Source organism: Sciurus vulgaris (assembly GCF_902686455.1).
Source record: "Sciurus vulgaris genome assembly, chromosome: 10".
NCBI lineage: Eukaryota > Metazoa > Chordata > Mammalia > Rodentia > Sciuridae > Sciurus > Sciurus vulgaris.
The window spans coordinates 142358744-142386202 of NC_136470.1; the positions used below are offsets into that span (position 1 = coordinate 142358744).

Here is a 27459-nt window from a genome sequence, read left to right on the forward strand (position 1 = left end):
ACTGGGTACCGACTGGGGACATCCTTATCCCACACGTCACAGGCAGCTCGGGACACAACCCGAGGGGAGGCTGTCGCGCATCCCGCCGTGCAGAGGTGGACCCAGCGTGACTCCTGGCCCCGTGTGGCTAAAGAACCAAAACTTAACAAAAGAACATTAGCATCAGGCCTATGGCTTCCCGGCTAAAATGACAAATTGTAAATATGAAGAACTGATAAAAGATTCAGTATCTAAACAGAGGAAAACGTAGACCAATAACTACAAACACTTGTGCCCATCACTCTCAAGCAAAGAGTTTCTAAGTTTCCCACAGAGTCTGCAACCAAGGCAACGGTCATCAGTGACGGCCAGGACCAGGCACAGGAAGACAGCAATAAAGGTAGCTGCCGAAATAGTTCAGTCACGGAAGGCGGATTTTAAAAATAGGTATGGACACTTCCCCAGTAAAAACAGTCTAGGGCTCGTTTAATTCATTCTTCTCTTTTTTCCTCCTGTAATACAGAATCCACAGCGATGAAACACTTCGGCTACTTGGAGAAGACCAGCGCTCACTGGGCCGCATCGCTTCACTGAAAGGAGACCTCCCTTTATGCAAAGCAAATTGAAAGGTAATTGAGAAAAATGCCAAGTATTATTTCTGTCTAAATGTTATGAGGGAGTAATTTCTCTTATGCAGAGAAAGTGGATCTATGCACATGACTAGGATGGTTGGTACAGAAAAGAAGCAGGTCACCAGGTTGCCAGGCGGAACAGAAAAACAGATAACAGAAAGCAAGAGGGGCTGGGGAGACAGCTCAGGAGGTAGAGAGCCTGCCCCAAGCACACGGCCCTGGGTTCTCAACACCTGCATCCCCCCCACAAAAAAAAAAAAAGAAAAAGAAAAGAACTCAGAGCTGGCTGAGCGTGTTCTCATGAAGATATCACTCCCTTCCGGAGGGGCACTGCTCTGGGCAGGCAGCAGAGAGCCCTGAGATGGTCATGCCCTCTCCATCTCAGTCCTGTCGCCCAGCACAGCACCAAGGGGCAAGGGCACACAGGAGCTGGATCAGATCTGACCTCTGGAAAGAGAGGGAGGAGAGAGAGGGAGGGAGGGAGGAGAAGGGAAGGGAGGAAAGGGAAGAGGGAAGGGAAGGGAAGAGGAAGAAAGGGAGGGAGGGAGGAAGGAAAGAAGAGAAGAAATGGAGGGGAGAGGACATGCTGCTCCCATTACGCCTGCTGTGGGCCTCGGGAACCCCACCTCCCCATATTCAGTTTTGCTACCAGAAGGTCCAAAGCGAGGGCAGCAGAGGGGACTCGCATTCCTCCTCAACAGCTCCACCTAGGGAAGCCCAAGACCTGAATCAGGACTTCTTTAACCAGCACAGCCCACAGAGAAACCATTCTTAAACACAGTCTCTGGAATTTAGGAAGCACTGCTGCCTTCCCAAAGCCTCAAGGCTCACTAACGACCACGTCACTGCAGAAATCCAGCAGCAACCAGGAAGCCACCACCGGGCAGAGCTCGGCCAGCTGGGGAGCTCCGGCAGCGGGCAGAGGCCCGGGCACTCTGCAGCTGCTCACCGGCGGCCCTTCTGGTCTGTCACCCCTGCTGCCGCCTGTCTCTCCTCCTCCAGGGGCTGGGACACACTGGAGAGAACAGTGGCCCAACAAGCCAGCACAGGAAGAGGGGGAGGCCTGTCCCAAGAGAGTCCTTCCTTTTCTTTCCGAGTCGTTCAGTTCTTACATATTTTTGCAATGTGTGAAATCAACATCAGCACGTGACTATTCCCTCCATTTGTGAAATGACCTGAAGTCCAGCAGGGCCCTTCAGCAGGACACTAGATCATCTCTCCTAAAGAAAGGAGACTGCTCAGACACCACAAGGTCAAAGTGGTGCTGTCTGTCCTATGATCCTGTCCTGTTTTTCAAGCAGTACCTATTCCTGACTTTTGGCCTGAAAATACACTTGGCCTGGCTCGCCACAGCCTTAGGGAGGCTCCTTTGTCACTCATTTCTTGACTGATCAGTGTCTGACCTGCCCTGTAGAAAAGGCTGCACACTGTGCCGACTAGAACATCAGAGGGAGGCCCTTCCCATCAAGACCCCTGGAGTAAATGTTCCCAACGCTTCCAAGGTCAAAGGTCGGGTCGCGGAGTGTGTGGGTTTTCAGCCCATCACTCATCGGGAGTGCACCTTGACGACCAGGCCCCGGCCCTGGCGTGAGCCCCAACCCTGGCGTGAGCCCCCGCCCTGGCAGAACAGAGTGGCTCAGGCAGAAGGCGCCCCTCCCAGCCAGCCTGGACCCCAGGCCAGCAGGCCTCACACCCCCAGCAGACACTCATCTGCGACTACCTCACAATTGCCCAAATAGCAAGAGAGTCCGAGAAAAGACTCGGGGCTCCCTCCAGTCCTGAGGCACGCCTGGGTCAAGCCCCCTCTGCCAAGCTCAAAGGGGACCAGGAGGCGGAGGCCATGCCAGGCATGGCCAGGACGGGCACGTGCAGATGTCGGGCGTCCTGAGGAGGCAGATAACAGCACCTGGCCACCAGGAGGCCTTGCAGCTCAGACATCCCTGCGTCCCGGCCCCTGGGGAAATGACTGGCCGGCGTCCAGGAGGGACGGGGGTGCCTCTCCTGGACTTGTGGGGACGCTCCAGGACCAGGCTGTCACAGAGCCTTCCGTGACTGTCAGGAGGGGAGGAAGCAGCTCTCACTGAGCCATTCCTGGGGGATCCTTCTCGCCTCACTGCACAGTCGTATGTCACAGAGTTCACGTTTCTTCTTCAAAGTGTGATCACTAAATTCAAGTGAGTCCCACAGGGACTGCCCAGATGACCGAGGGGACTGCGTCGCTAGCACTGGGACACCAAACCAGACCTGAAGCCCAGGGCAGCAAGCGTGCTCTCCAGCTATGAGGGACTGGCTTCTAGACAAAAGTGTATCCAACTGCCCGGGGACGCTCCTGAGCACACGGAGGGCCTGTCACGGGCAGTTAAAACCGGACACCAGGTTCCTCCTCACTTCCCACGTGAAGCACGAGCTTAGGCTGGATGCTAGACGTCCCCAAGGCCCACTGTGACAGGTCTGGTCCTCCGTGGGGCTAGGGAGGGGCCACAGTGGCGCCCAGAGGGCGTGGCCACTGAGGACATGCCTCCGGGGGTGAAGGAGGTGTCGGAGTCCAGTCGCCTCTCTCTCTTGGCTTCCGGCTCCTAACATGAGTGGTTTTGACGCACGCTCCTGCCATGACCTGCTGCCTCAACACAGGTCTAAAGGCACATGGGCTGGAGACCATCATGGACTGGAACCTCCAAAACCCTGAGGCAGACCAACCGGTGCTGAGTTGATGGGCTCAGGCATTTTGTTACAGTAACAGAAAGCTAACACAATCCGAAGCAAGATTACGTGCAGGAAGGCCGCAGAAAAGGGACAGCCACAGACCCATTACACCCAGAGCCAAGCACGCAGGGGCTAGAGGAAGGAGAAAGAGTAAGAGCTGATGAAAGGGCTGGAAGAAGAAGTGATCAGTTCATTTTTTTCTTTCACTGGATTCTACAGTCTGGCAAAATCAAACGGATGTAAATATTCCTGGTTTGCCACATGGCCCACGAAGGGAGCACACGCAGAGACGGTCTCCTGGAGAGCGGCAGAGCGGCTGTGTGGGCGTGCGCCTGGTGTGGCGGCAGGTGGATTTCACGTCCCAGTGCTCCGGGTCACACCTCCTTGATTTAATGGCACAGTCCCTCGCACGACGTGCCGAGAGCACAATGCCAGCGCCAGGAACCCAGGACAGAAGGACACCAGGACAGAAGGACTGGCCACACAGACCAGTCGCCCTCGCCACCTCTCCCAGGCCTTGCATTCCCAGACCACAGGCTCCCTCTTCTCACGAGCAATGGAACCATCTACTGTCCTAGGCACCAGGCTCAGACGTGAGGGCTGACCAGGACGTGGTCGGAAAGCCCGCGCAGTGCAGGCTGCACACAGAGACGCAGCAGCCAGGGAGCCAAGAGTGGCCAGGCCACGCACAGAACTGTGGGCAGAGACCGAGGCTCGGGGGTGACGCTCCCTAGGGGAGCTGATGTCCATGCTGGGGGCTCAAGGAAAGACCCAAGGGAAGAGAAACCCCACAAGGAGGTCACGGACTCGGGGGTGGCAGGAGGCAGAGATGAGACCAGCAGGGCCCACAGCAACTCCAGGTGATAGAGCCAGAACCTCATCCCGAGGCAAGGACAGGCTGCCGGAGGGTCAGGCGCCGGAGAGCCGGTCACCCAGACGACATGGGCTCTGAGCACCAAGTAACCACCTGAATCAACTCCAATCTTCCCTGTGCTCTAGATTGATGCTTCCCACATCCACAAAGAAAATACTGGGTGCAACCCAGGAAGGTTCTGGAGATACCGAGAAAAAAGCCTCACGAGACTTTCGTATGTAATTCTGAATTTTCTTGGAATCATATTCTTAAAAAAGTAAAATTGACTGAAATTAAAATTAACAGCACATTTAACTTACTGAATAATTTGTTTACAATCAATATCTAAAACATTAGGTATTTTACACTTTTTTATACCAAGTCTACAAAACCCAGTGTGCATTTTACATCTGCAGCACCTCGCGAGCTGGCCTGCACGGCGTGGCGGCGCTCGGCAGCCGGAGCTGCTACTCCAGCGCACGGCCACCAGGCCACACAGGACAGGCCTAGAACATACTTCGGAAACGATTCTCAGAATTTTTGTAGAAATATTGTCATCTGCTTGTCTTTGTTTAAAAGCTTATAAAAATAAAACAATTTTTCAACAGTAAAAACAAAACACAGAAAAGTTCAATTTTGAAAACATACCCACAATCACAAATTTAAAAATGCCAGCTAACTTTTGGATTATATGCTTGTAGGATACTGTTTTATGTCTAGAACACAGGTAGAGCAGGCTTAGGAGGAAGGGAGGGAGAAAGAGGGAAAGAGAGAGAGGGAGGGAGGGAGAGAAGAGAAGGAAGGGGGCAGAGGGCAGGAGGGGACACCTGGGCAGTGGCAGGGCCCACGGGCAGTTCCAGAGCCGGGTCGACCACCCCAGGCCCTGGCTGTGCTCTCCCACCGTGGGAAGGACTCTCTTGGAGTAACTGGGTCACCTCCCTCACAGGCCTCTGCCACCAGGAGCTGCGAGATGCTCAACTCCACCAGCCTGCCGCCCCTGGGCCCGCCCTGCTCCCGCAACCCGCTCCTCACCCAGCAGGTCATCCCTGGGCTGTACCTCCTGGTCTTCGTGGCGGGCATCCTGCTCAACGGTGTGTCGGGATGGATCTTCATCTCCGTGCCCAGCTCCAAGAGTTTCATCGTCTATCTCAAGAACATCGTGGTTGCTGACTTTCTGATGGGCCTGACCTTTCCCTTCAAGATCCTGGGTGACTCAGGCCTGGGCCCCTGGCAGCTGAGGGTGTTCGTGTGCAGGGTCTCGGCCGTGGTCTTCTACGTCAGCATGTACGTCAGCATCGTCTTCTTCGGGCTCATCAGCTTCGACAGGTACTACAAAATCGTGAAGCCCCTCCTGACCTCGCTCGTCCAGTCGGTGGGCTACAGCAAGCTGCTGTCGGTCATGGTGTGGGCGCTCATGTTGCTGCTGGCCGTCCCCAACATCATCCTGACCAACCAGAGCGTGCGGGAGGTCGCAAAGGTACAGTGCATGGAGCTCAAGAGCGAGCTGGGGCGCAAGTGGCACAAAGCATCCAACTACATCTTCGTGGGCATCTTCTGGCTGGTGTTTCTTTTGCTGATCATTTTCTACACGGCCATCACCAGGAAAATCTTCAAGTCCCATCTCAAGTCCAGAAGGAATTCCATCTCCGTCAAAAGGAAGTCCAGCCGCAACATCTTCAGCATCGTGTTTGTGTTTTTCATCTGCTTTGTGCCTTACCACGTAGCCAGGATCCCCTACACAATGAGTCAGACCGAAACAGACTACAGCTGCCGGTCAAAAGAAATCCTGCTCTACGTGAAAGAGTTCACTCTGCTACTCTCTGCCGCAAACGTGTGTCTGGACCCCATGATTTATTTCTTCCTATGCCAGCCATTTAGAGAAATCTTATGTAAAAAATTGCACATCTCATTTCAAGCTCAGAATGACTCAGACACTTCCAAAACCAAGAGAGGAAACACGATGCACGACAGCACAGACACTCTGTGAATGTCGCCTTCTGGTCAAGCCCGTGAGTGACCACCGCACAGGCAATGGGAAGAACCACGAGCAGCAAGCAGGCCGTCCTCAGCCGCAGACCCGGCACTGCTGTCCAGAGCCAGCGTGACTCATTAAACCCATGGCGGAGAAGCAAGTATGTGCCCAAGCTATTCTGTGACATCAAAGGGGGGGAAATCCCTTCTGCGGGTTTTCCGAGTACTGACCACTATTTTTCTTGTTAATAAGTAGAAAAAAAATCATACATGCAGTTATTCAATCTTATTCTATAAAATGGCAGGTTTAAATTTACATTAACTAGGCTGGACAGTTAAAAAAGTAGGATTTTAAATGGTAAATAAAGAAAACAGGAAGAATTCCAAGACAATTCACATAGGTGTCTTCTTTCTTCATATGCACGAATAAAGTTAGTAATGTATGTGATCTTTGTCAACAGCAATCTTAAAGACCAACCTAAAAACAGGCAGAGTTTGATAAAGGGCAGTTTGTAGAGAAAAAAATTAAGCTTTCTCTAATATGAAGCAGAAAATCACTTAGGAAACCCCTTACTCATGCATCTCAAGGCATTTCCAAAGAAAATAGATATGACTTATGTGTTCTTCAGTAAAATTATAATTTTTTCTCATGCAATGTTAAGGATATTAGATGCATGCTAAGTATATCTTATAAAAGACTTACTAAGGGGCTGGGGTTGTGGCTCAGTGGTACAGCACTTGCCTAGCATGTGTGAGGCACTGGGTTCAATTCTCAGCGCCACATACAAACAAAAACTTATCAACTAATAAAACTTTAAAAAAAAAAAAGACTTATTAAGTCATCTAATAAGCTGAAGTTCTGGTATTAAACTATGTCTAAGAGGGCTCTACTAAGCAAATCAGACCCAGCAGGTACTGCCAGCAACTCCCTCTGCTCCACTGGCCAATAGGATAATGGAAATACACACACAAGAACAGAACATTATTCTCCTGTGGGGTCAGGAGAGAGAGTTTTTTAGAAAGCAAATGGATTTGATATAAAGAAAATCTAGCCAAGTGTAGTAGTACACACCTCCTAACTACTCAGGAGGTTGAGACAGGAGGATCACAGGTCTGAGGCTGACGTCTGAAACTTAGCAAGACTCTGTCTCGAAATAAAAATAAAAAGGGTGGGGGGTGTACTTAGGAGCAAAGCACCTCCTTTATTCAAAGCCAATATTAAGGAACTAAATAGGAAAAATAAAAAGAAAGTCTAAAACATAAAATAAGTACTGGCAAATTACGCATAAAATGAAAATTCATGTATCCCATTTTCTAGAAAACAGAAATACATGGAGATTTGGTATATGGTTGCTGTTTTAAGAGCTACCAAGCTAAATATTTTTCTGTTACGAACTGGCTAGAAGACATTCAGTCAATCCTTCAAAGAGTCTTCCCGAATGTTTTATAAGAAGTGTTTGCATTTCTCTTATCCTTTACTGTCTATGCACCAATAAAGAAAGTTATTCTCAGTACTGTCAACTTTTCCTTGATAGTCGCAGCCTAAGGGGACACCACCAGACCTTCTCGTGGTCACGGGCTTCCTGACGTCTCTTGCACAGGATCAGGAAGAGTCACTTAAAGACTGCCAACAGTCAACTTGCCACTGACACTTCAAAATAAGCATGCTGTGCTCCAGGGCCTTGTCACGTTCAGGCAGAACCTAGAAAACAGGTGCTACGTGGAAGAGCGGGGGAGCCCCACCAAAGGTCTGCTGCCCACCTTCCTGGCAGTTCCTTCCCCAGTGCACAGCCAGAGGAACCACCTCAAAAAAGCACCGATCCCCCCTCTGCGGTGCCGTCCTCGGTAGAAGGGCTTGCTGTCCTCGTGTGGGTCAGCAGACTTGCAAAGTCATCGGGCTGTGCTTACTCTCCACGACTCCCACTGGCAGGGCAAATGAGGGCATCCGGGGTTGACAATGTCCCCTTCTGGGCCACAAGAGAAAGTGAAAGCATGAAGGAGAAGGAACTGCTCCCTGGGGCACTTGCGTCACCTCCTCAGCAAACCCTGTCCCTGGGAAAGTCACTCTTCCTGCGGTGCCAGGCCTGACTGCCTTGGTGAGCACTAGCCTGGGCAGGCCAGTCCAGCCCAGGCAAGGGTGTCAGGAAGCGGTGTGCAGGGTGGACAAGGGTGCTCTTAAGCGGCGCCAGGGAGCACCCACTCTGTTGCACCTGAGGCACAGAGCAGCAGGCAGACATGAAGGTGCCCTGCCAGCACGCAGGTCACCAGGACCGCTGCGGCTGGACAGTAGGGGGCACTCCCCAGCTCCCCTGTGGACAGTAGTGGCACAGGACCTCCTGTGTTCAAGGTGCCTGCAGAGACAGAGAAGGCTGCAAGTGGCGCGAGAGTGGCGGCCAGGATGGCGGTGGCCCAGCGCAGGCCTGCCCAGGGGACCACTCCTAGCTCAGCCGGTCACATCCCCATTTTCTACAAGAGACGCAAAATCACCCAGTTTTTAAGTGTTGGGCTAGCAGCTAAAAGAAGACACTTCCCTGAACAGCAGGCCAGCAGCCACCCGCAAGGTCTGAGATGCAGAAATCTAACAGAAGGGCCCAAAGCATCCCAAGACCTGCCTGCGCGGCCAGGAGACAGTGACACCGTGCGGGCTCAGCAGGAGCACCAACACCTCCCTGGGTCACCTGCAAGACTCCAGTGGCATGTGGACTAGCATTTCATGTCAGGACACCCCCAGAAAGAACCTCTCCAGTGAGATACGGCCCTCCATCCAGGGCTGCTTGCAAAGGGGCTGAACCCCCCATAGCTCCACTTGTACCACATCACTAACTGTTGCACTAACTTGCCTGCCATAAATACATAATGTAAATGTTAATTATAACATAATTATGGAAAAGAAGTTCTTACGCAAAAATAAGGTGTTTTCCAAAGCAGTTTGGGGGTTTATAGGGAACATGAGATGTTCCTACGTACCTACCGCCACACTAGCAACAGAAATTTCAGGACAAGCAGGGAGGGATCTCAGAAGAATGCCCCCCAACAAGAAAACCCAGGAGGAGCGTTTCACCGAGAAAACGTGCAAACCCCGGGGCTTCCCTTGTGCTGCTGGGACCCTCGTTTCTTTGCGAAGGTGCTCACTTATTATTCTGAGGCTTCTCCCGTGTTCTCCCGTGTTCTCCCGTGTTCACGTGTCTTCCTTCCACACCACCCCACCCACTTCCACACATTGTCCCAGATGCTTCGAGGACTTGCAATGCAGAACTTTAGACCCAGGGGAGCTTGGGCCGTTACCCCCTCTGGGTCCTCAGCCGTAACCCTGGCACTGCAAGTCCGGGAGGCGCGGGGCGGTATGTCCCCTCCCTCTCCCGATCCTCTGCACCTGATGACAACTAGATCTCCCCCAAAGCTCGTGGCCAAGTCCGCAGGGCTTACTGCCCTGTCATGCCAGCTGCTGACACACAGGGACACCAAGGAGAGGCTGTCCCCAGCTCTGCACAGTCCTCACATGACTGGAAAGGCTGCACAGACCCTCTCCTAAGCTAAGAGCCTGTGGCTAACCTGCGGGTCTTAGGATGCTGATTATTTTGTTCTTGCTACGCCCTCAGCTTCCGGAAGGACCAGCAGGGCTTTCTGAGGCTTACTACTAAAGGAGAAGCTAATCCTCACGTTGTTTGTAAAGTGAAAGCCGATTTCAACCGATATCAAATCCATTTGCTGATTAACAAGAACATGCAGCTACCCAGAAAGTTTTGAATTACATGATCAACTGTGCTTTTTGGTCTGGTTGATATTACAAACATCAGGAGAAAATACAATCTTAAACAAGAAAACCAGAGTTGCAATCAATGGTGTTCAAAATAAGAGATTCTTAATCAGAAAATCTTGGTTAATGGCTTACAAAATGCAATGAGAAGTATTTAATATCTACTGAAAATGAACAAAACAGAAATCAATCTAAGCTTATCCAATGATGTGGTGATTTTTTCTTTTTTTTTTTTTTTTTTTTTTTTTTTTTGCAGTGCTGGGGATTGAACCCAGGGCCTTGTGCCACAAGGCAAGCACTCTACCAGCTGAGCTGTACCCCAGCCCGGTAATTTTCCTTGTAGGCCAGGAGCCCTCCCTCTGCAGGCCTGCCCCACCCGGCCCCGACCTGGACTCCAGGGCTCTCCTCACACCACAGCAGAGACCTCACCCTGCAGAGGTCCCGCAGTGCCCCTGCCCCCTTGATTTCAGGCCCTCACTGCCTCTCGCCCAGCAGGACCACCGTCCTCCCGAGTGACTTCCTGTCTGCTAGCTCCTCCTGACCCGAGGGCGGCCAGGGTTGCCTCATGACTGACATGGCAGCCCCTTCCCCCCAGAGTGCCTGTAACCCTCCCAGATCACAAGACAGCGGGGAGCGAAGCTCTGGGCCGCAGTTCTGCTGTCCTGACAGAAGAAAATCTGAAGTCAGGCACAGGAAGTCAAGCAAGAGAATCTTACTGTGGGTGGAAGTGACGTAAGGCTCCAGCAGAGAGCGCTCTCAGAGGGCGGTGGGTGGCCTCGGAGCAGAGGCCAGGCAGAGCCGCTTCCAGCCTCCCGCCGTGCGCCCCAAGAGCTGGGGCCACTCTGGAGCCTTTGCCACCAGAGGCGGCTCAGTGGAAGAGCGCCCGAGTTCAATCCCCAGAGCCCCCCAAAGTAATAAAAGTAGACATGAAAATAAAACCTCTCTCTAATCACATGGGTCATCCTCACATCTGAGCTGTGAGCCTCAGGCAGTCAGGAAACAGTGAGCTAAGACAGTGGGACAGAGAAGTGCACTTCTAACAAGCCTTCCAGACAGAAAGCAGCCCAGACAGAGGGCAGACTTGCAGACATGCGGCTGCTCCCGAGGTCGTTGATCATGAAGATCTCCATGTGCATGATGTCGGGCTGAGCCCATACTCCAGAGGCTGCGACTCCATGAGGCGGGTGGGAACAGTGGCACCGAAGTTCACGAGGTCACCGCACTAAGCAGGGGACCTGCAGACCTGATGGCCTACTTCATGGCCACTGTCCCCACCCAGCACCTTCCCATGGCAGAGTGCCCGAGAGCTAGCTGGGTGGTGTGGGGCAGGCCCTGATTTCCCCATGCCTCGGCTTCCCCGTCCGTAAGGGGTATTACCTCCTATGCCTCATGGTTTGGTTTTGACTTTAAGAAAACAAGCCGCCTACGAGGCTAGAGGCTCGGAAGGCTGAGGCAGGAGTATTGCCAAGTTCAAAGCCAGCCTCAGCAACTTAGTGAGGCCCTGTCTCAAAATAAAACACAAAAAGGGTTAGGGATGTGGCTCAGTAATACAATGTCCCTGGGTTCAATCCCTAGAACCCGAAAAGAAAAGGAAAGAAAAGAAGGTCCCGACCCCCTCCTGGCTGTGATAGTGCCTAAAAAGAGAATTTCAAAAATGATACACATCAACAAGAGGCACTGTGCTGAAACAGTGCTGCCTGGTATTTGTATTCCAGAAAATCAGGAGTAAGACGTATACAGAGAGCAGAGCTGACTATAAAGACACTCTTTTTCCTCAACTCATAACCTGTGGGACAACTTAGCATCTTATACATAAAAGTCCATGAAAGCAACAAACACATCATTTCTTAAACAGGAAGTATGACCTTGATCGAGGTGAGGAAAAAATAACCTGTCCTCGCTGCTTCCTGCCGGGCCTGTGAAGCACCAGGTCCGTGACAACACGCAGGTTCCTGGAAGGCTACCCAGGCACCAGAAAACAGTCCCCCATGAAATGGAAAGCAGAGCTTGTGGAAATTCAGATGGAACCACATTTAAAATCCCCGGAGGCAGAGGGGAGAGGCCAGGACGAACCTCCACATGATGCGTGGCCACCACGCTCGGTCCTAGAGGGACCCAGTGCAGCTGTGCTGTCCACACACCGGCTCCCATGGCCAGGAGGGCCCAAGTCTCCAGGCAGCTCCTGTGCCTTCCGATCCTGTCTACAATCCTAAAGTAAACGGAGGAAGTCAAGAAGGGAACACACGGATACGCCTACCTAGGGAAGGGCAGAACGGACTTCACCAAGCCTGCACGCCAGTTTCCTTCACTGCACACGAGCCTGCACCTGGGCCAGCGGTCACTGCACCCTGCCCAGTGGAGAGCCCTGTCCCGACTCCTCCCTTACGGCCTGTGCATGTGTCTCTTCCACAAGTGTGTTGTTTTTCCTTTTTTAATTTTTTTTGGTCCTGGAGATGGAACCCAGGGCGCTTGACCACTGAGCCACATCCCCAGCCCTTTTTACGATATTTTTTATTTAACATTAGGGTCTCACTATATTGCTTAGGGCCCTGCTAAGTTGCTGAGGCTGGCTTTGAACTTGTGATCCTCCTGCCTCAGCCTCTAGAGCCACTGGGATTACAGGCATGGCCACCCTGTGCGGCTCACAAGTGGGTCTTCACACACATCCCAAGATGGAACACTTCCTTGCACCATGACAACTAAAGTTAACGTTGGTACTTAACCAGAAAACAAACTCAAAGCATGAGAAACAATTGCCTTCTACTTTACAGGCAATCTATATTAAAATCAGCAAAAGTTATAATTACCTGAATTTGGAAGAATGCCCAGCATATCTGAATCAAATGGCCATTATCACCATGATAACCTTAAACTCACCCTAAATTCACTCTAGCTAGACATGTCTCATTAGTCTTTTGGGAAGATTTTTTTTTTTTTTTTAAGTTAAAGAGCAAATACCAAGGAACTGGGTTTAGATTCTAAAGAGTGCTCTTCTGAATTTTTTTTTTTTTTTTCAATTTGGAAAACTGACAAAGAGCTGTAAGGTGAAAGAGAGGAGAAGCGAGAACGCCCACCAATGCAACGAGGCTCTGGAAGAAACCAGCCATCACCACCCGGCAGCAGCCCTGACTTACAGATCCACTCTGGCTGCACACTTGCAACTCTGCAGACCGTGCTTGGATCGGAAGCTCATGCTGCCTCCCACAAAAGCCAGCCTTACAACAATGCCTAGGAAAGGGCTGCGGCGTGGATGAGCGGCTCCTTCAGAGGCATGGGCTTCCATGGGGTCCCCACCCAGCCAGGCCCCTTGCAGTCTTCAGAAGACACCTCCTTACCACAGGAAGACAGATGCTTGACCAAACAATCTAATAATCACTAAATACCTGTCTCAATTCATGAAGCTGTTCAGTCAAACTGCCAGATACTCCAGGTTCATAACTTGGAAAAGCAGGCACAATATATTCTGGAATGAAGAACTGTAAAACCACGTGAACAATAACATTTTAAGTGCTGTAAACTGGTGAGTGTTACTATGTACACTGAAGAAGTGTTTCTTCAACACCTTCCTGTATCTTTAACTCATAATATACTCAAAGCATAAACACTGACATTCTTTGAAACCATGAAGACACAGAATTTATCATGGGTACTTAAAAAAATATGAAAAATAAAGGCTAGGTACTACAACAGACAAATGAAAGTCTTTTCTCTAAAAAATATTGACCAATCAAGTTGTTTAAGAACACATGTAAAACTGACTGGGGTGTGCTTCTTCAGGAGACTTCCACGCAGTTAAAGCATATGCAAACCACAGTTTCAGCTACGTCAATCTGCAACATTTTAAAACCACACAAAAAGGACAGGAAACTTTAGTACAGCCAGCAACCGGCACTGGGCTCTTGCTGCTGCAGCTAACTGAACAACTCGCACTTCTCTGAAGACAAGGTACTAGGTCAGCTCAGGCTGGAGAAAACACACCAGGTATGTCTTTCTAAATACTTCATCTATTCCAAGCTTTTCCATAGAAGGCAAGCTGGTGGCTCTCAGTGTTTACAGAGTACCAATTGTTAGACTCTAAATAGATCCTGCCTGAGAACTTCTCCATAGTCTTGTTCTATCTGATGACCCATCCACCTGTCTCCAAAAGACAGCTCAGTCCAAACCAAACTAAATAGCCTAGTGAGCAGAACTACTCAGTCACTTGGTTCTGTAACTGAAAGGACAATGGCCATGTCCAGGTCTTTACAGCAGGACGCAACAGGTCTCAAAACTACGTTCCTCTAGAAACATACAGTAGGTCATTTCAAACACTCTGCCCTGTGACTCACATGGAAGATCTAGTGGGTTTGCCAGCAATGGGGACTGTACAGGGGCCAAGAAGACACTTTGGGTCTCCCCTTGGCCTTGCTGACGACCTTGGAGTCCTCTGAATTTCCACTGGCTAATACCTGGTTAGCAAAATACTTATTAGGCCCTTGGTTCTCAATCTGTGATAGAGAACATGGGACGTCAGAGGGCATACCTTAAGCTCTACTCAACATAACTGAAAATCCTAAGCCAGCCAGTGTTCTCTGCCATCTAGACGGATGTCACAGAACCAAATGGGAGGCACCCCATGGTTCTCAAGCACTGCTGGCTGAACAGCCCCACTCGGTATTTCAAATCAATCGCTCACCTATAAAATTTGTGGTCAGTTCTAGAATGATAATCAATCAACAAACTACCCTAATTCTCCTCTCCACGTAGCTGGGCAGGCGGTGGGGGGCTCGACACACACCATGCTACTACCACCTGCATAACATTCGGAATAAAAGCACCAAGGTCGAGATCCCACCACCCCACAAAGGGACAAAGGCAAAGGTAGGAGATGAGGCCAGCACACACCGGCACTAGTGTTCGACTCAGAGAGGAAAAGCACGCTCATGAATCCAAGGTGCACATAACTGGCAACCAGCAAAACTCGGGGCACCTAGGAAGCCTGGGATGGCAGGAGTCGGGAAGGGCCAGGATAAAGGCAGGGAGCTAGAGGATGACGCCCCAGGACAGCTCCTCGTCTGCTCCCTGAGCAGCACACAAGGGCCAGACCTCGGCCTCCTGGCCTGACTGGATGGCCTCAGGAAAGCTTATGCCCATCACTGAGGTTCTGGGATCCCACGGTTCTTTCACCTGCCACAACGCAATGGCAGAAGGACCTGTTCCCAGGCAGTTCTGAACAGGGAATCGAATGGGGAGGGGGCACAGTGGCACATCACACGCTGAGCACATGCACGGTCCTGGCCTGCAACCCAGCGGCGGGGGAGAGTTGGAGGGATGATGGGGGTCCTAGGTTATGGGACTACAGCCTAAGTTGAAAGGAGAGGACCCAGGCTTAGCTTTTAAATGTACACATAGTAAATGAAGTCCACACTTTTTATTAGGGCTCAGGGGAAAAGTCAAGAATGTCTTACTTCAGTTCTCTTACCTGAAAACCGCTCAGAACATCAGACCCTAACCCTGTGTGAAGACTGGTTGCTGGTGGTTAACAGCTTCCATCATAGTCTTCACTAGTGTGTGACAATCTGAATTTGGAGTGGTTTTGAACATAGCTTCTGAGATCCTGGCTCTAGAACTCACAGCTACATACCCGCTGGTATGCAACCTTGTCTGGCTAAGGTTGCTCCTCTGCAAAACACAGATGGGCACAGCTGCCCCACGGGGTGAGGAAAGGCTCCTAAGTGTGTGAAGTCATCACCAGGCGCGACTGCCGGCTGCACTGTTCCCACTGCTGGTATAAAACGGCATCACTCCCGACCTGAAGGGCTCCATCAGGTGAGGGAAGGGCACGTGACTCATACGTGAAGCCTTCATTTAGGAACCGTAGCCATATCATTCATCGCTTCGTTCATCTGTTCTACGTATTGTTTCATCCCAAGATTGACAGGGTGGGTCATTAAATCCTTGAGAGAATTAAGATGTCCAAAGACTTCCAAAGCTGTGTGTCCGTCATTTGTTTGTTTTGAGATTTAACGTCTGATATGACTTTCTAAGTCAGCCACTATGCTCAGTGTTTGGTACTTTTACAAAGTTTATATATGGATCAGGCACAATGGCACAGAACTACAATCCAGTGACTCAAGAGACTGAGGCAGGGGACAGAAAGTTCACAGCCAGCCTCAGCAACTAGTGAGACCCTACCTCAAAATAAATTTTTTTTAAAAAATTAAGGGTTGGGAATGCAGTTCAGTGGTAAAGCACCCCTGGGTTCGATCCCCATTCTCTCCCCACCCCCCACCAAAAAAGAAGAAAAGTGCGTATATGTGTTATTTCCACTAAGGCACAAAAGTAATACTCTGGTCTTTAAAATGAAAGTAAGTTGGTGCTGCCCACAGCAACGGGCAGCACCTGAAGAGAGTCCCCCGCCTCCGGGTGTGAGTCCGACCAAACACTGTCAGAGGACCCGCCCCCTGGCCCAAGCTGACAAGCTCCTCCAGGCTATGGGTATGGGGAACAAGGCAAGATTTTTTTTTTTAAACCTTTATTTTGGTACCAGGTATTGAATTCAGCAGCACTTGACCACTGACCACATCCCCAGTCCTATTTTGTATTTTGTTTAGAGACAGGATCTCACTGAGTTGCTTAGTGCCTTCCTGTTGCGGAAGCTGGCTTTGAACTCATAGTCCTCCTGCCTCGGCCTCCCCAGCCACTGGGACTACAGGTGGCGAGATCTTAATGTCTCTATCAACACTGATTACAGCAGTTGTCAGGGAACGTCCCTTGCTTCTGGGCTCCGGACTGCCCGACACCTACCGTGAACGGAAAACCACCAGTACTGAGTCAGATGCTCTGACAGTAACATAGTGGGGCCCCTCCTCAGGGATGTCATCATTGACGAGCAAACATCCGTGTTCCAGAAGCTTCTAAAATACACCTTTCACAAAACGATGCAGAAACACTGCCACAGAAGCATCTATTACTGTCCAGTAGCAAGAAAACCAAACCATACAAATAGCTTGCTTTTCTGGTAGCTACATTCTAACAAGTAAAAAGAATAGGAGGAAGTAATTCCATTAGTGTATTGAACCTAACATCCCCCAAAAGCACTCGACACGTGCTCAGTGTAAGACTCTTAATAAGACACTACGAATGCATTGCTAACTTGGTATAGCTTGTGTAGAACTGTCCGAATGGTGCTTCTTGGAGGGTGTTTTCCATGACACTCTGTACTACATCTTCCACCTCCCATGCTTGGCATCACAGATGTCTTCCACTGCGCACTGGAGCAATCGGAGGGAGATAATAAGCATCAATCCAAGACCAGAGTCTAATCCTTAAGTCTCTCTGCTGAGAAGACAAAGGAAACGAACTTTTGTTTCTGGAAATGCCCTAACGGGTCACACGGCTTTAAAGAGGCTACTTTTTAAATAACACTTTCAAAGCTGACTGGTTTGTGGCCTCCCCAGCCTCCCTGGAGCTTAGGTCCTCCCAGCAGAAGTGAGGACAGCCAGGCACCAGTGGAGGGCTGCGGCTCGCCAGGCCACCAGCTTCCTCTCTACACTTCTCCGAATCTCCGCTCCCTCACGTCCTCTGCATGGTGGTAACAGGACTGCCAGAGCACTACACTGTTGGCCCAGAGCCAAGTCCAAGGCCACGCACAGCAAGGAGACCCCGGGCCTCCCCCAGCCCAGGGCGCTCCCCCGGCCACACGGTGAAGTACAGTACTCCCCCAGAACTGCAAAGGACACGTATTGGGAATGCAAATGTTTTTAAAGGAAATAGTTTCTGATTTTAATTGCTAACATTTCCTCCTCTTTTTTTTTTAACAAATTCTTTGGATTTTTATTGTTTTTAGTTGAAACATCCTTCCTTTCCTTGAAAATGATGAACAGCTCGTCCTTCTGTCCGGTTTACAGAGACCTGGAGCCATTCACCTATTTTTTTTATCTAGTTTTCCTCATTGGAATTATTGGAAGCTGCTTTGCGACCTGGGCCTTTACACAGACTCCCCCCAGTCACAGGTGTGTGAGCATCTACCTGATCAATCTGCTCACCGCCGACTTCCTGCTCACCCTGGCACTACCCGTGAAGATTGCTGTGGACCTGGGCGTGGCCCCGTGGAGGCTGAGGATATTCCACTGCCAGGTGACAGCCTGCCTCATCTACATCAACATGTACCTGTCGATCATCTTCCTGGCGTTTGTCAGCATCGACCGCTATCTCCAGCTGATTCGCAGCTGCAAGATATACCGGATACAAGAGCCTGGATTTGCAAAGATGATCTCGGCTGTGGTGTGGCTCATGGTCCTTCTTATAATGGTCCCAAACATGGTGATCCCCATCAAAGACATCCAGGAGAAGTCGAACGTGGGCTGCATGGACTTCAAAAAGGAGTTTGGAAGAAACTGGCATTTGCTGACCAATTTCATATGTGTCGCGATATTTCTGAACTTCTCGGCCATCATTTTAATATCCAACTGCCTTGTAATTCGACAACTCTACAGAAACAGAGATAACGACAACTACCCGAACGTGCGCGGGGCCCTGGTCACCATCCTCCTGGTGACCGCGGGCTACATCGTGTGCTTCCTGCCCTACCACGTGGTGCGGATCCCGTACACCCTCAGCCAGACGGAGGTCATCTCTGACTGCTCCACCAGGATCTCGCTCTTCAAAGCCAAGGAGGCCACGTTGCTGCTGGCCGTGTCCAACCTGTGCTTTGACCCCATCCTGTACTATCATCTCTCAAAAGCATTTCGCTCCAAGGTCACTGAGACTTTTGCCTCACCTAAGGAGACAAAGGCCCAGAAAGAAAAACCAAGGCGTGAAATTGACGAGTGAAAGGCGGGCGTCTCATGCTACTGCCTCCTGCCTTACTGGGTCTTCGAAGCTACTTGTGGTTTGGAAAGGTGGGAAAAAAAGGAATCTTGGAAATAAGAAATACAGACAGCAAGCAAATGTGGAAGTCAGAAACCCACTTCTAAACGCAAGCCGATCTCGCTCTGCTGCCAGTGTTGACACTAGTCAAGTCCGGGTATTTATTCACACGAGAAAACCAAAAAGTGTTGTTGGATCAGTGTCCACCCTTGCAGTGTCCCTGAACTTGAGAAGAAGTCCAGCACAGACTCAGAATTCACTGACGTATCCAGAACTGACCTTTCCTGAAAACATGTAAAATAACCTCCCTGTGAATTGCCAGGAAGTCCCTCAGCAAAACAACTTTAAAGGACTTTAGATCACCTAAAAACTTAAACAAAACCACCTGTTCCCTGATTTATTTTAATTCATCACTTAAAAAAAAAAAAAAAAAAAAAACAGTAATCTTTCAGTCTGCTACTCCTCCAGTTTTTAACATCTAACGTTGTAATAGCTAAAAACTTCTATTTATAAAAAAGCTTGCCAACTCATGGATAATTTTTAATGTGTTATATATGCTTATATTCAATCTGCAGATTACAAAGGCTTCCTACTATTAGTAATGATAAATCTAGTGATTTCATGGTTTTATTTTGTCATAATATGAAACACATGGGCCTTATTTTATTTTCAAAAGGAGTTGTTAAATTATAGTAGCTACTGAAACTATTGTTTCCAAACCAGAAACTCACGGGGAAGGTTTGGAAAAACAGCACCAGATGGGCTCAAAGAGACACACCAACTCCACAGAGTAGGCCACCAGAGAAGGACGCCCAGGCTGGGCCGGGGCCAGCTCAGGCCCAGGGAGAGGAGCCTGCCCCACAGGGGGCCTGCGGCTTGAGGTGCAGGTGACACCAGCTCTCAGGGTCACAGCTCTGACCAATTCTCTCCATAGCCAGTGACACAGACAGTATTCAACACGTGGCATTAAATGACAGAGTCAGTGGGAGAAGAATGGAAAAGCGCAGGTAAGTTACCCACACCCACAGTCAGTAACAGACTGCATTATCCACCATGAGTGAGAAACAGGGTCCCGGGAGGCAGGAAAATAAGCTCAAGTATATTTTCTGAATCTGAAGTGAATAATAAATGACAAAACATAGGAAGTGTCTGTTAAAAAGTGCATAACAAGGTAAGTGCTGGACACCCTCTGTCCTGCTGATAAAGACAGCAATGCCGCCAGCACCGCAGGCGGGCGCGCAGGCTGGAGAAGGCAGCCTAGACAACGCGCCCTGCTGCTGGGCAGGTCACACCTCACCCGCACAGTGTCACGGTGAGCAGGAAGCTGGCTCATCTTTCTGAACCTTTCGTCTCTCCTTGGTGGTTACTCCCCAGGGCTGCGTTCAAGTGAAGAGGAGACAAAACATTTTCTTTCTTACCATGTTCTTCCCAGCCTCCTCACGTGCATGAAGGGTTGGTCAGATTTCCCCTTTTTTTTGAGGAACAGAACCACATTCTCAGCAGCAGTTCAGTGTCAACATTGTACAGCACGCCCTTTACCTCCCCCCAGTTTCTGAATTATACTCCTAGTACACGGGGCTGAGGACAATCAGTGGTGGAATCCCGCTGGGTACAGTGGCACACACCTGTAATCCCAGTGACCCAGGAGGCTGAGGCAGGAACATCGCAAGTTTAAGGCCAGCCTCAGAAACTTATAGAGAATGTTGCCTTAAAATTTAAAAAAATCAAATAACGAAAGTTCTGAGGGTGTAGCTCTGCGGTAAAACACCCGAGTTCAATCCCCAGTACTTTAAAAAAAAAAAAAGGTTCTCTATCCTAAACACAATGTCAAGCAGTTCTGCTATGATCGCATGACAGCTTTACGATGTGGACTCGACATGACAGCTGGTCACTGACTCACCAGGCTCCCTCTTCTCAGGGAAGTGGACCATCGTTGGAATGCCATCAGGCAGGCGAGCAGCGGAATAAAGAAGCTGAAGCCTCATGCCCTGCTCAGACAGCCAGATGCCGAGCCCGGAGCAGGCCACCTGCAGAGCTCTGCTTACCCAGGGGCAGGGCAGGAAAGCCCCGGCATCTCCAGCAGTTTGCCGCAGTAGCTTTATTTGTCTCTCCTCGTTTGCTTCTTTTCTTTTCCTTTTTTTCCCTCTTGTCTCAGGGATTGAACCCAGGGGTGCTTAACCACGGAGCCACATCCCCAGGCCTTCTTAGATTTTGTTTAGAGACGGGTGTCTAACTTGCGGAGGCTGGCTTTGAACTCACAATCCTCTTGCCTCGGCCTCCTGAGAGGCTGTGATTACAGGCGTGCACCGCTGTGCCAGCCTTCTTTTTTCTTTAAATCTACTGTTTACCCTGGAGTCATTTCAGACTTATAGAGAAGCTGCAGAGACAGTTTGAACAGTTCCCCCTGGTTTCCCCCTGTGCCCCCCGTGTTATGCCTTATGAAACCATGGTACCTTACTGAAACCAAGAGGCAATGCTGACACATCATTATTAAACTCCAGGCTGTGATTCTGGATATCTTAAAACCCCGGGCAGCATGGTAGTTCATCCACAAGCCCTTCAAGAGGCATCTATAGTTCAAGGCCACCCTCTCTCCTGCCTGTGATGAACTGCCCGCTCCTTCCATCTATGGCGGTGGGTGACGCCTACTGGTAAAGCCCAGAGCTCCTGAGCTGTTCAGACAAGGTGGACCAGACAGTGGACACGTTCTGACGTAGCCACGGCCATGAAACACATGCCCAAAAGGAATCTTTAATTGTGATGAGACAAAAACATGGATTTAGTAATTTGAGTCATTTTAGAGGATGTTCCAAAATACCAAAAAAGAAGTCTCTTAAACAAAATATGTAGCCTGCTGATCAAAACCCTAAGACGGCCAGAGAATAACATGCTCACGCGCCACATGCCTCACAATTACAGTTGTGATACAGAAAAGCACCTTATGAAGAAAATGAGGCCCTGGGATCACACTTACAGCAGAGCTGCAGGGAACGCCAGGGAGCTTGAGGCTGAGCTCCTGCGTGCTCACTAGTAACAGGACACCCGGCACGCTCCCCTTGGGCAGGGCGGCATGGCCTGGGAGACCCAACGCTAACTGCCTTCCATTCTCCATCCACAGGCCCAGCAGGCCTGGCCTGGCCACAGCCCCTGCTGTGACATGGCCCTTCCCAGAGGCTCCTTCCCACCACTCCTCCTAGAGTGGAAGGGACCTGAGCCCGCTCACCTTCCCATGGACACCGGTGGCACGGACAGGAGGGCTCCCCATGCTGTGCACACTTGTCCCTGTCCCGACTCACTCATCTTTCCTGCGCCCCAAATCCCTACTCATCCGCGTAATACCCACAGCACCTGCCGCCACGCAGCACACACGCGGCTGCTCAGCAGATGCCTTTCAGACACGAGTAGGAGATCACGTGTCGACGTCCTTTGCAGTGACGTGGACGATTTCACAAAACCGTACTAACACAATTCTGTTGAAGCCAGCCACTAATATCACACCACCAATCTGGACACCTCTGCACATGAGCCATCTGATCAGAACCCCCACCAACAGGGCAGCAGAAGGAAAGCTCTCCACTCAGGAGGTGTGAGTCCCACACACAGGTGAGTAATTCGGCACTTGGCAGTTAAGGACCTTACAATAAAGCAAGCAGGCTGTAAGCCGGTGGAAGGACGACTTACCAGAGGTATAGGAAAATGCGTTGCGTACTGCAGGTGACGGAGGAGGTCGTAATTAGATGGGAAGATCAACTCCCTGGGCTTCTCCCTCTTGGCCAACTTCTCTCCGTTCAGCGACGTTCTTCTGCCCAAGGAAGGGGTGGCGTTCTCGCAGGACTCTCCAGGCATGGGAGAAAAAATCTAAGTCATGTAAAACAAACGTGGGAGACTGTCAATGAGAGAGGGAAACCAGCCCTCAGAGCTACCTTCCAGGCCTCCAGCGCCTGGGAAGAGGCTCCCTAACAACCCTTTCCCCGCTTAACCACTGAGAACGGACACGCAGAAATTCTGTTAATTCCGACAAAATTCGTAGTCAGATCAGTAGGAATCGGGCAGAATCCTGCCCCACCTAGAAGGAAAACAGAAACCATTCACAGGCCAAAAACGAACACGTGAGTGCACCCAAGGACCAGAGACGGAAGCAGCTTGAGGCGCGTGTCTTCCGCACAGGCTGCGCTTGCTCCAGAAAGCAGGGACACCACAACAATGAGCTGGTAAGACTGACGAACAGCAGGCACCAGGTCTTACATGCACCCCAGACAACATGGTTTCCTGAAGAGCCTCCTGGCAACCACGTTATCCTCATCCTGATACAGTGAAGACTGAACGTGCAGGTCCAGAGCACAAGGCTGCTGGCCAGGAGCGCAGCCACGCACAGCAGAGCCCCGTGCAGGCACGCCAGGGAGGGTTGACCTCAGGGTGCACCCGGGAGTGACACTCGGGAAGGAGGACAGCAACTCGGAGGGCAGGGAGGTGGCCCCTGGCCAGGGTGGGACGTGCAAGATCACACGCCACAAGTGCACAGGCACTCTGCAGCAGGGCAAGAAACAGGGTGGACACCAGCTGGCAGAGTGGGCAGCCGAGTATGTAAGAAGCAAAGACGGAACCTACTGGGAACTCCGAGCCGAAGTCTGCTTTGAAGTCACTCTTGTCCACTTCGTCAAACAGGTGAGCAGCTCCTGGATCGATGCCCATGTGCGCCATGATGCTCTGCTCCTGATGGGGCCAGGGAGAGAGTCCTGCTCTAGGCACTGAGGCCAAAGGGCACGCTCGACACCACGGTGCGGTCTGTGACCGTCCAGCTGCCCCCACAGAAGGAAGCTTTAAAACGTGTGTAGCTGGGACAGCCACGTTATTCCCACCCCGGAAAACTGTCCTGGTATGTTGGGGGGAGAGCACCCAAACCTCCTGGTGTAAAACAAACTGGATGCGAGGTCCTCCCCGGGCTGCTCCCGGTCACAGACCCCACTTCCCTTGGCAAGAACACCTAAGCTCGTACCTAGGAGGTGAGTCACCTAGATACCCAAGGACAGAAGAGGAGAAGGAAAAGCTGAGGAAACAGGTCAACAGGTAAGAGAACTTGAGTTTTTGCCCTTACACCTTCTTGTGGGTACCAATTAAGATATAAAAGTATTTGTAATGAAACAAGAACTTTTAGCATCCTGAACCTTTTGGAAATCAAATCTTAAGTGCACAAACTATGGATCCAAGCTATGATTCTAACACCAGGTTTTTAAAAGTCTGGGCAGAGGATGGGCACACACAACAGGATGAACCCTAGAGAACCAACACCAGGCTTCATTGTAAGGAACGGTCACTATTTTCCACTATTGCCTGTGACCACTGCTGTATTTTTTATCTTGAAAATTTAAGTATCTGGAACAATATCCAAAAAATCAACACTTGTCAGAAAATCACAGTTATGCTCACAGCATAAAAGAACAATCGTAAGGCTGTGCGGCGACCACCATGCCTCTCCCGCTAGCTCAGGACGGGCACGCGCACTGGCTGCCCAGCAGGAAGACGGTCCTGGGAAGGGGCCGCCTCGCTGGGGATGCAGCTGCAGAAGGAAACTGGAGGTGGAGCATCTAAGACTAGAAGCACCTCATTGTAACCCGGGAGAGCCTGCAGCCTGCTGGGTCCGTCCACCGGCCTTCCAGTGCACAGAAGGAAACTCTGGGACAGATCATGGCGCATGTCCCTTCTGAGTGAAGAGGAGACACATAGCGGCTTTGTGGAAGGAGAAAGCTAAAAGCCACGGTCCCGCCATCCCGATCGCCCGTCAGGAGGGCAGCGCCAAGGCTGGGCACAGGCCTCCGGGCCCTACCTCCAGCTTGGCCTCGTGGTCCTTGCAGTAGTGCTCATCTGCGTTCTCGCCAGCTGGTGACCGCAGCCCCGCGGAGGCGGCGACGGCCAGGTCCCCTCGGGATATGAGCGTGCACATGTAGGCGTCGTGGGAGAAGACGTCGTGGCGGATGAACTCGCAGAAGAGCAGCACCAGGTTCACGAACTCCACCTTCTCGCACTCGCTGTTGGGATCCGCTGTGGAGAAGCACACCCACTGCTCCTCGCACCAGGGCCCGCTGGGGGCACAGCGCCTCTGCCTGGCCTGTCACCCCTGCTTGTCCTGCAGGCTTACTGCAGCTGCAGCACCTAAGCTGCGGGCAGGTTCTGCCTGCTCGGCCCTAGCTGGCACGCAGTGCCCAGTGTGGTGGGCACAGTTCAAGTTCAGTGGCAGAGGGCCCTGACCAATCCACAACCAGCTACTAGTGGGGAGCCTGGCCAGAGCCCTGGCCCAGCCCTTACTACCACGAGCCTGGGGCTTGGTGATGTCCTGGGTGCGCCTGCGCACTCCTGGGGCACGTGTGTGCCCCGTTTCAGAGAAGGCTTCATGATGAAACCACGACCAAGATGGTATTAGAAAGAAAAAAAGGAGGCGGGTTATCCGGGAAGAAAAGAACAGAGAGAAGGAGAATAAAAGAACACAAAGACGGAGCCCTTATTCTTTTTAAAACTTTGCAGCCAATCTACTTAATTCACATTATGACTTTGAATATTAAAACTGCATTCAGGAAGCCAGGCAAGGTGGCACATGCCTGTGATCCAGCAGCTCAGGAATCTGAGACAGGAGGATCACAAGTTCAAAGCCAACCTCAGCTACTTAGCAGGGTCCTACGGAATCTACCAAGACCCTGACTCAAAATTTTAAGAAATAAGAAGGACTGGGATTAGCTGACTGGTGGAGTGTCCCCAGCTTCAATCCCTGGTACAAAAACAAACAAAGAACCCTGCGCTCTACAAAAGCTTTATAGCAACCTGCACCTTTGGGATAAGGTTAAGGCTAAACCTGCAAAGCTTGACCATGGTACCATGAGGCTCCCCAACGACAGGACACCGATCTCTCCCGAGAGTGCTAGGCTCCCCTCCCCAGACCTGCATGTCCCAGGCAGCCTCCAGGGGAGGCAGCACAGCTCTCCCACGGCAGAAAAAGCCGCCCTGAAACAGCTGCGCAGACAAAGGAGGTGTCCCACAGGCAGGCTGGGGAGGGAGGCGCGCCAGGGAAATGGCCCCTCCCACCGTGCTCCCTGCTCACCTCCTGCCTGGCCTGTGCTCCCTCGGGGCTCCCCTCCCACCTTCCACTTCTCTGCTTCCTTCCCATGTACTGCTGCGGGCTCCTGCCCAACACCAGCATGGCTCCAGCACTGGTTTTCCTGCAGCCTAGAAAGCCTGGTAACTAACAGGGGGCCACTGGTCCCCAGGAACCTCAGCACCAGGATCACCCGACCCAAAACAAGGCACCTCAGCGGAAGACACAGAAGCAGCACCGTCCTGCTTTCCCTCTGTCCTTCCAGACTGCTCCCTCTCCTGCCTTCTCTCCCGTCTGCCTCTTCCCCTGTTTTGACGTTTTTCTGTTGCTCCATCTCTACTGGCCATAAGGTCCTCTCGGCTATGTTCTGCCATATAAAAATCTCAAAATAACATCAAGCCTACACTGTAACACTAGGCCTGAAAAGCACCGCTCAGGAACATAATCCCCCCAACACGTCCATCCGTGGTTCAAACAGGACGGTGGGGCCATCATCCCCAAGGAAAATGAAAGACAGCTGGGCGCGAGGGCACACGCCTGCAATCCAGTGACCAGGAGACCCAGGTGGGAGGACTGGAGGTCGCACACCAGCCACAGGAAGCTAGAGAGACCCTGCCTCAGAACTCAGAATTGTTTCAAAAATGGCTAGGGATGTAGCCGGTGGTCAAGCACCTGTGGACTCAATCTCCAGGGAGCGAGAGAGAGAGAGAGGGAGAGAGAGAGAGAGAGAGAGAGGGGGAGAATGCTCAAGAGGGAAAATCCAAGAACGGGAGGCATCACTGGGCAGCCAGCCATCTGCGTACATTATCTCCTTGGACCCAGGTCTTAGTTATACAGCATAAATTGCTTAATTTTCTCCCTTTTGAAGAGCAAAAGTTAGAGTGTTGGAAAAATAGAGAAAACAGGTTAAAAAATAAAAACTTTTAATCAAAATACACAGGTAAATGTCACAGCTCCTGTTTTGGTAAGAAAGTTCCAGAAAGGAGATATTAGTACATTGAATTTATGAAAGTGAGATGACTTAATTTTTGTTATTAAAATCTAAAAATTTTAAAGTTTGTGAAGCTCAACTGATTTTAAAATTGTCTAAAACTTTCCACTGAATAAATGCTACTAAATTTTCTTTAGTAAGACATTCGTGATATTCAATGCCAACAACCTTTGATAAGATGTGAAAAAAAAGGTGGGAGGTTCCAACCTTATGGAGAAGCAAAGGCTTTTCTACTTACACAATGAGGGGGCCTGTGTATCCAAAAACCTTAGCAGAACATTCTGGAAAACAGGCAAACTAGATCCAGCAAGGGAGGCAGAAGAGATGGACTCCTTCTCATCTAGGACTTCTGATTCACCACATCTCTGTGGGTTAAAAATAAACAAGCACAGGAATCACACAAGGCCAGAACAGTCAGTCAGAGCAGGTCATGAATCTGTCATTCAGTCAGCAGTGGACTCTCAGAACATGCACAGGTGGGTTGAGAGTTCTGCACTTATTTGAACATCATGCATCACAGGCAAATATGATTTCTAAAAGCTGTAGAGAACTCCCACCCAGAATAAGTCAACTGACTTCAAAGAACGCCACTCATGGGCTCTGCAAAGTCTGCACGGTACTGAAGGAGCGCCCACTGAA

The 27459-nt window shown here is 50.7% G+C and overlaps 3 protein-coding genes across 19 annotated transcripts in view; 2 read left to right on the plus strand and 1 right to left on the minus strand.

Annotated features, from left to right (window-relative positions):
* The window catches only part of P2RY14 (purinergic receptor P2Y14), a 30022-nt gene extending 22373 nt beyond the window's left edge, over positions 1-7649 (plus strand). For both annotated transcript variants that reach the window (XM_079100975.1, XM_079100976.1), the window contains exons 2-3: positions 503-608; positions 5114-7649. In XM_079100975.1, coding sequence (XP_078957101.1) covers positions 5138-6154 — 1017 coding nt within the window. In that variant the 5' untranslated portion in view covers positions 503-608; positions 5114-5137 and the 3' untranslated portion in view covers positions 6155-7649. The remainder of the gene's footprint in view (positions 1-502; positions 609-5113) is intronic.
* The window catches only part of MED12L (mediator complex subunit 12L), a 250273-nt gene that overhangs the window by 146587 nt on the left and 76227 nt on the right, over positions 1-27459 (minus strand). For all 16 annotated transcript variants that reach the window (XM_079100927.1, XM_079100930.1, XM_079100926.1 and 13 more), the window contains 4 exons: positions 27059-27185; positions 24570-24784; positions 23354-23458; positions 22427-22603 (listed from right to left, as the gene is read on the minus strand). In XM_079100927.1, the coding sequence (XP_078957053.1) occupies positions 22427-22603; positions 23354-23458; positions 24570-24784; positions 27059-27185 (624 nt within the window). The remainder of the gene's footprint in view (positions 1-22426; positions 22604-23353; positions 23459-24569; positions 24785-27058; positions 27186-27459) is intronic.
* GPR171 (G protein-coupled receptor 171) lies at positions 11430-20509 on the plus strand. Its single transcript, XM_079100978.1, has 2 exons — positions 11430-13876; positions 17724-20509. The coding sequence occupies exon 2, from the start codon at positions 17750-17752 to the stop codon at positions 18707-18709; it is 960 nt and encodes a 319-aa protein (XP_078957104.1). The 5' UTR covers positions 11430-13876; positions 17724-17749; the 3' UTR covers positions 18710-20509.

Bases quoted from the DNA above. Each gene is read 5' to 3' on its own strand.
- GPR171 (XM_079100978.1), top strand. From the start codon at position 17,750: ATGATGAACAGCTCGTCCTTCTGTCCGGTTTACAGAGACCTGGAGCCA.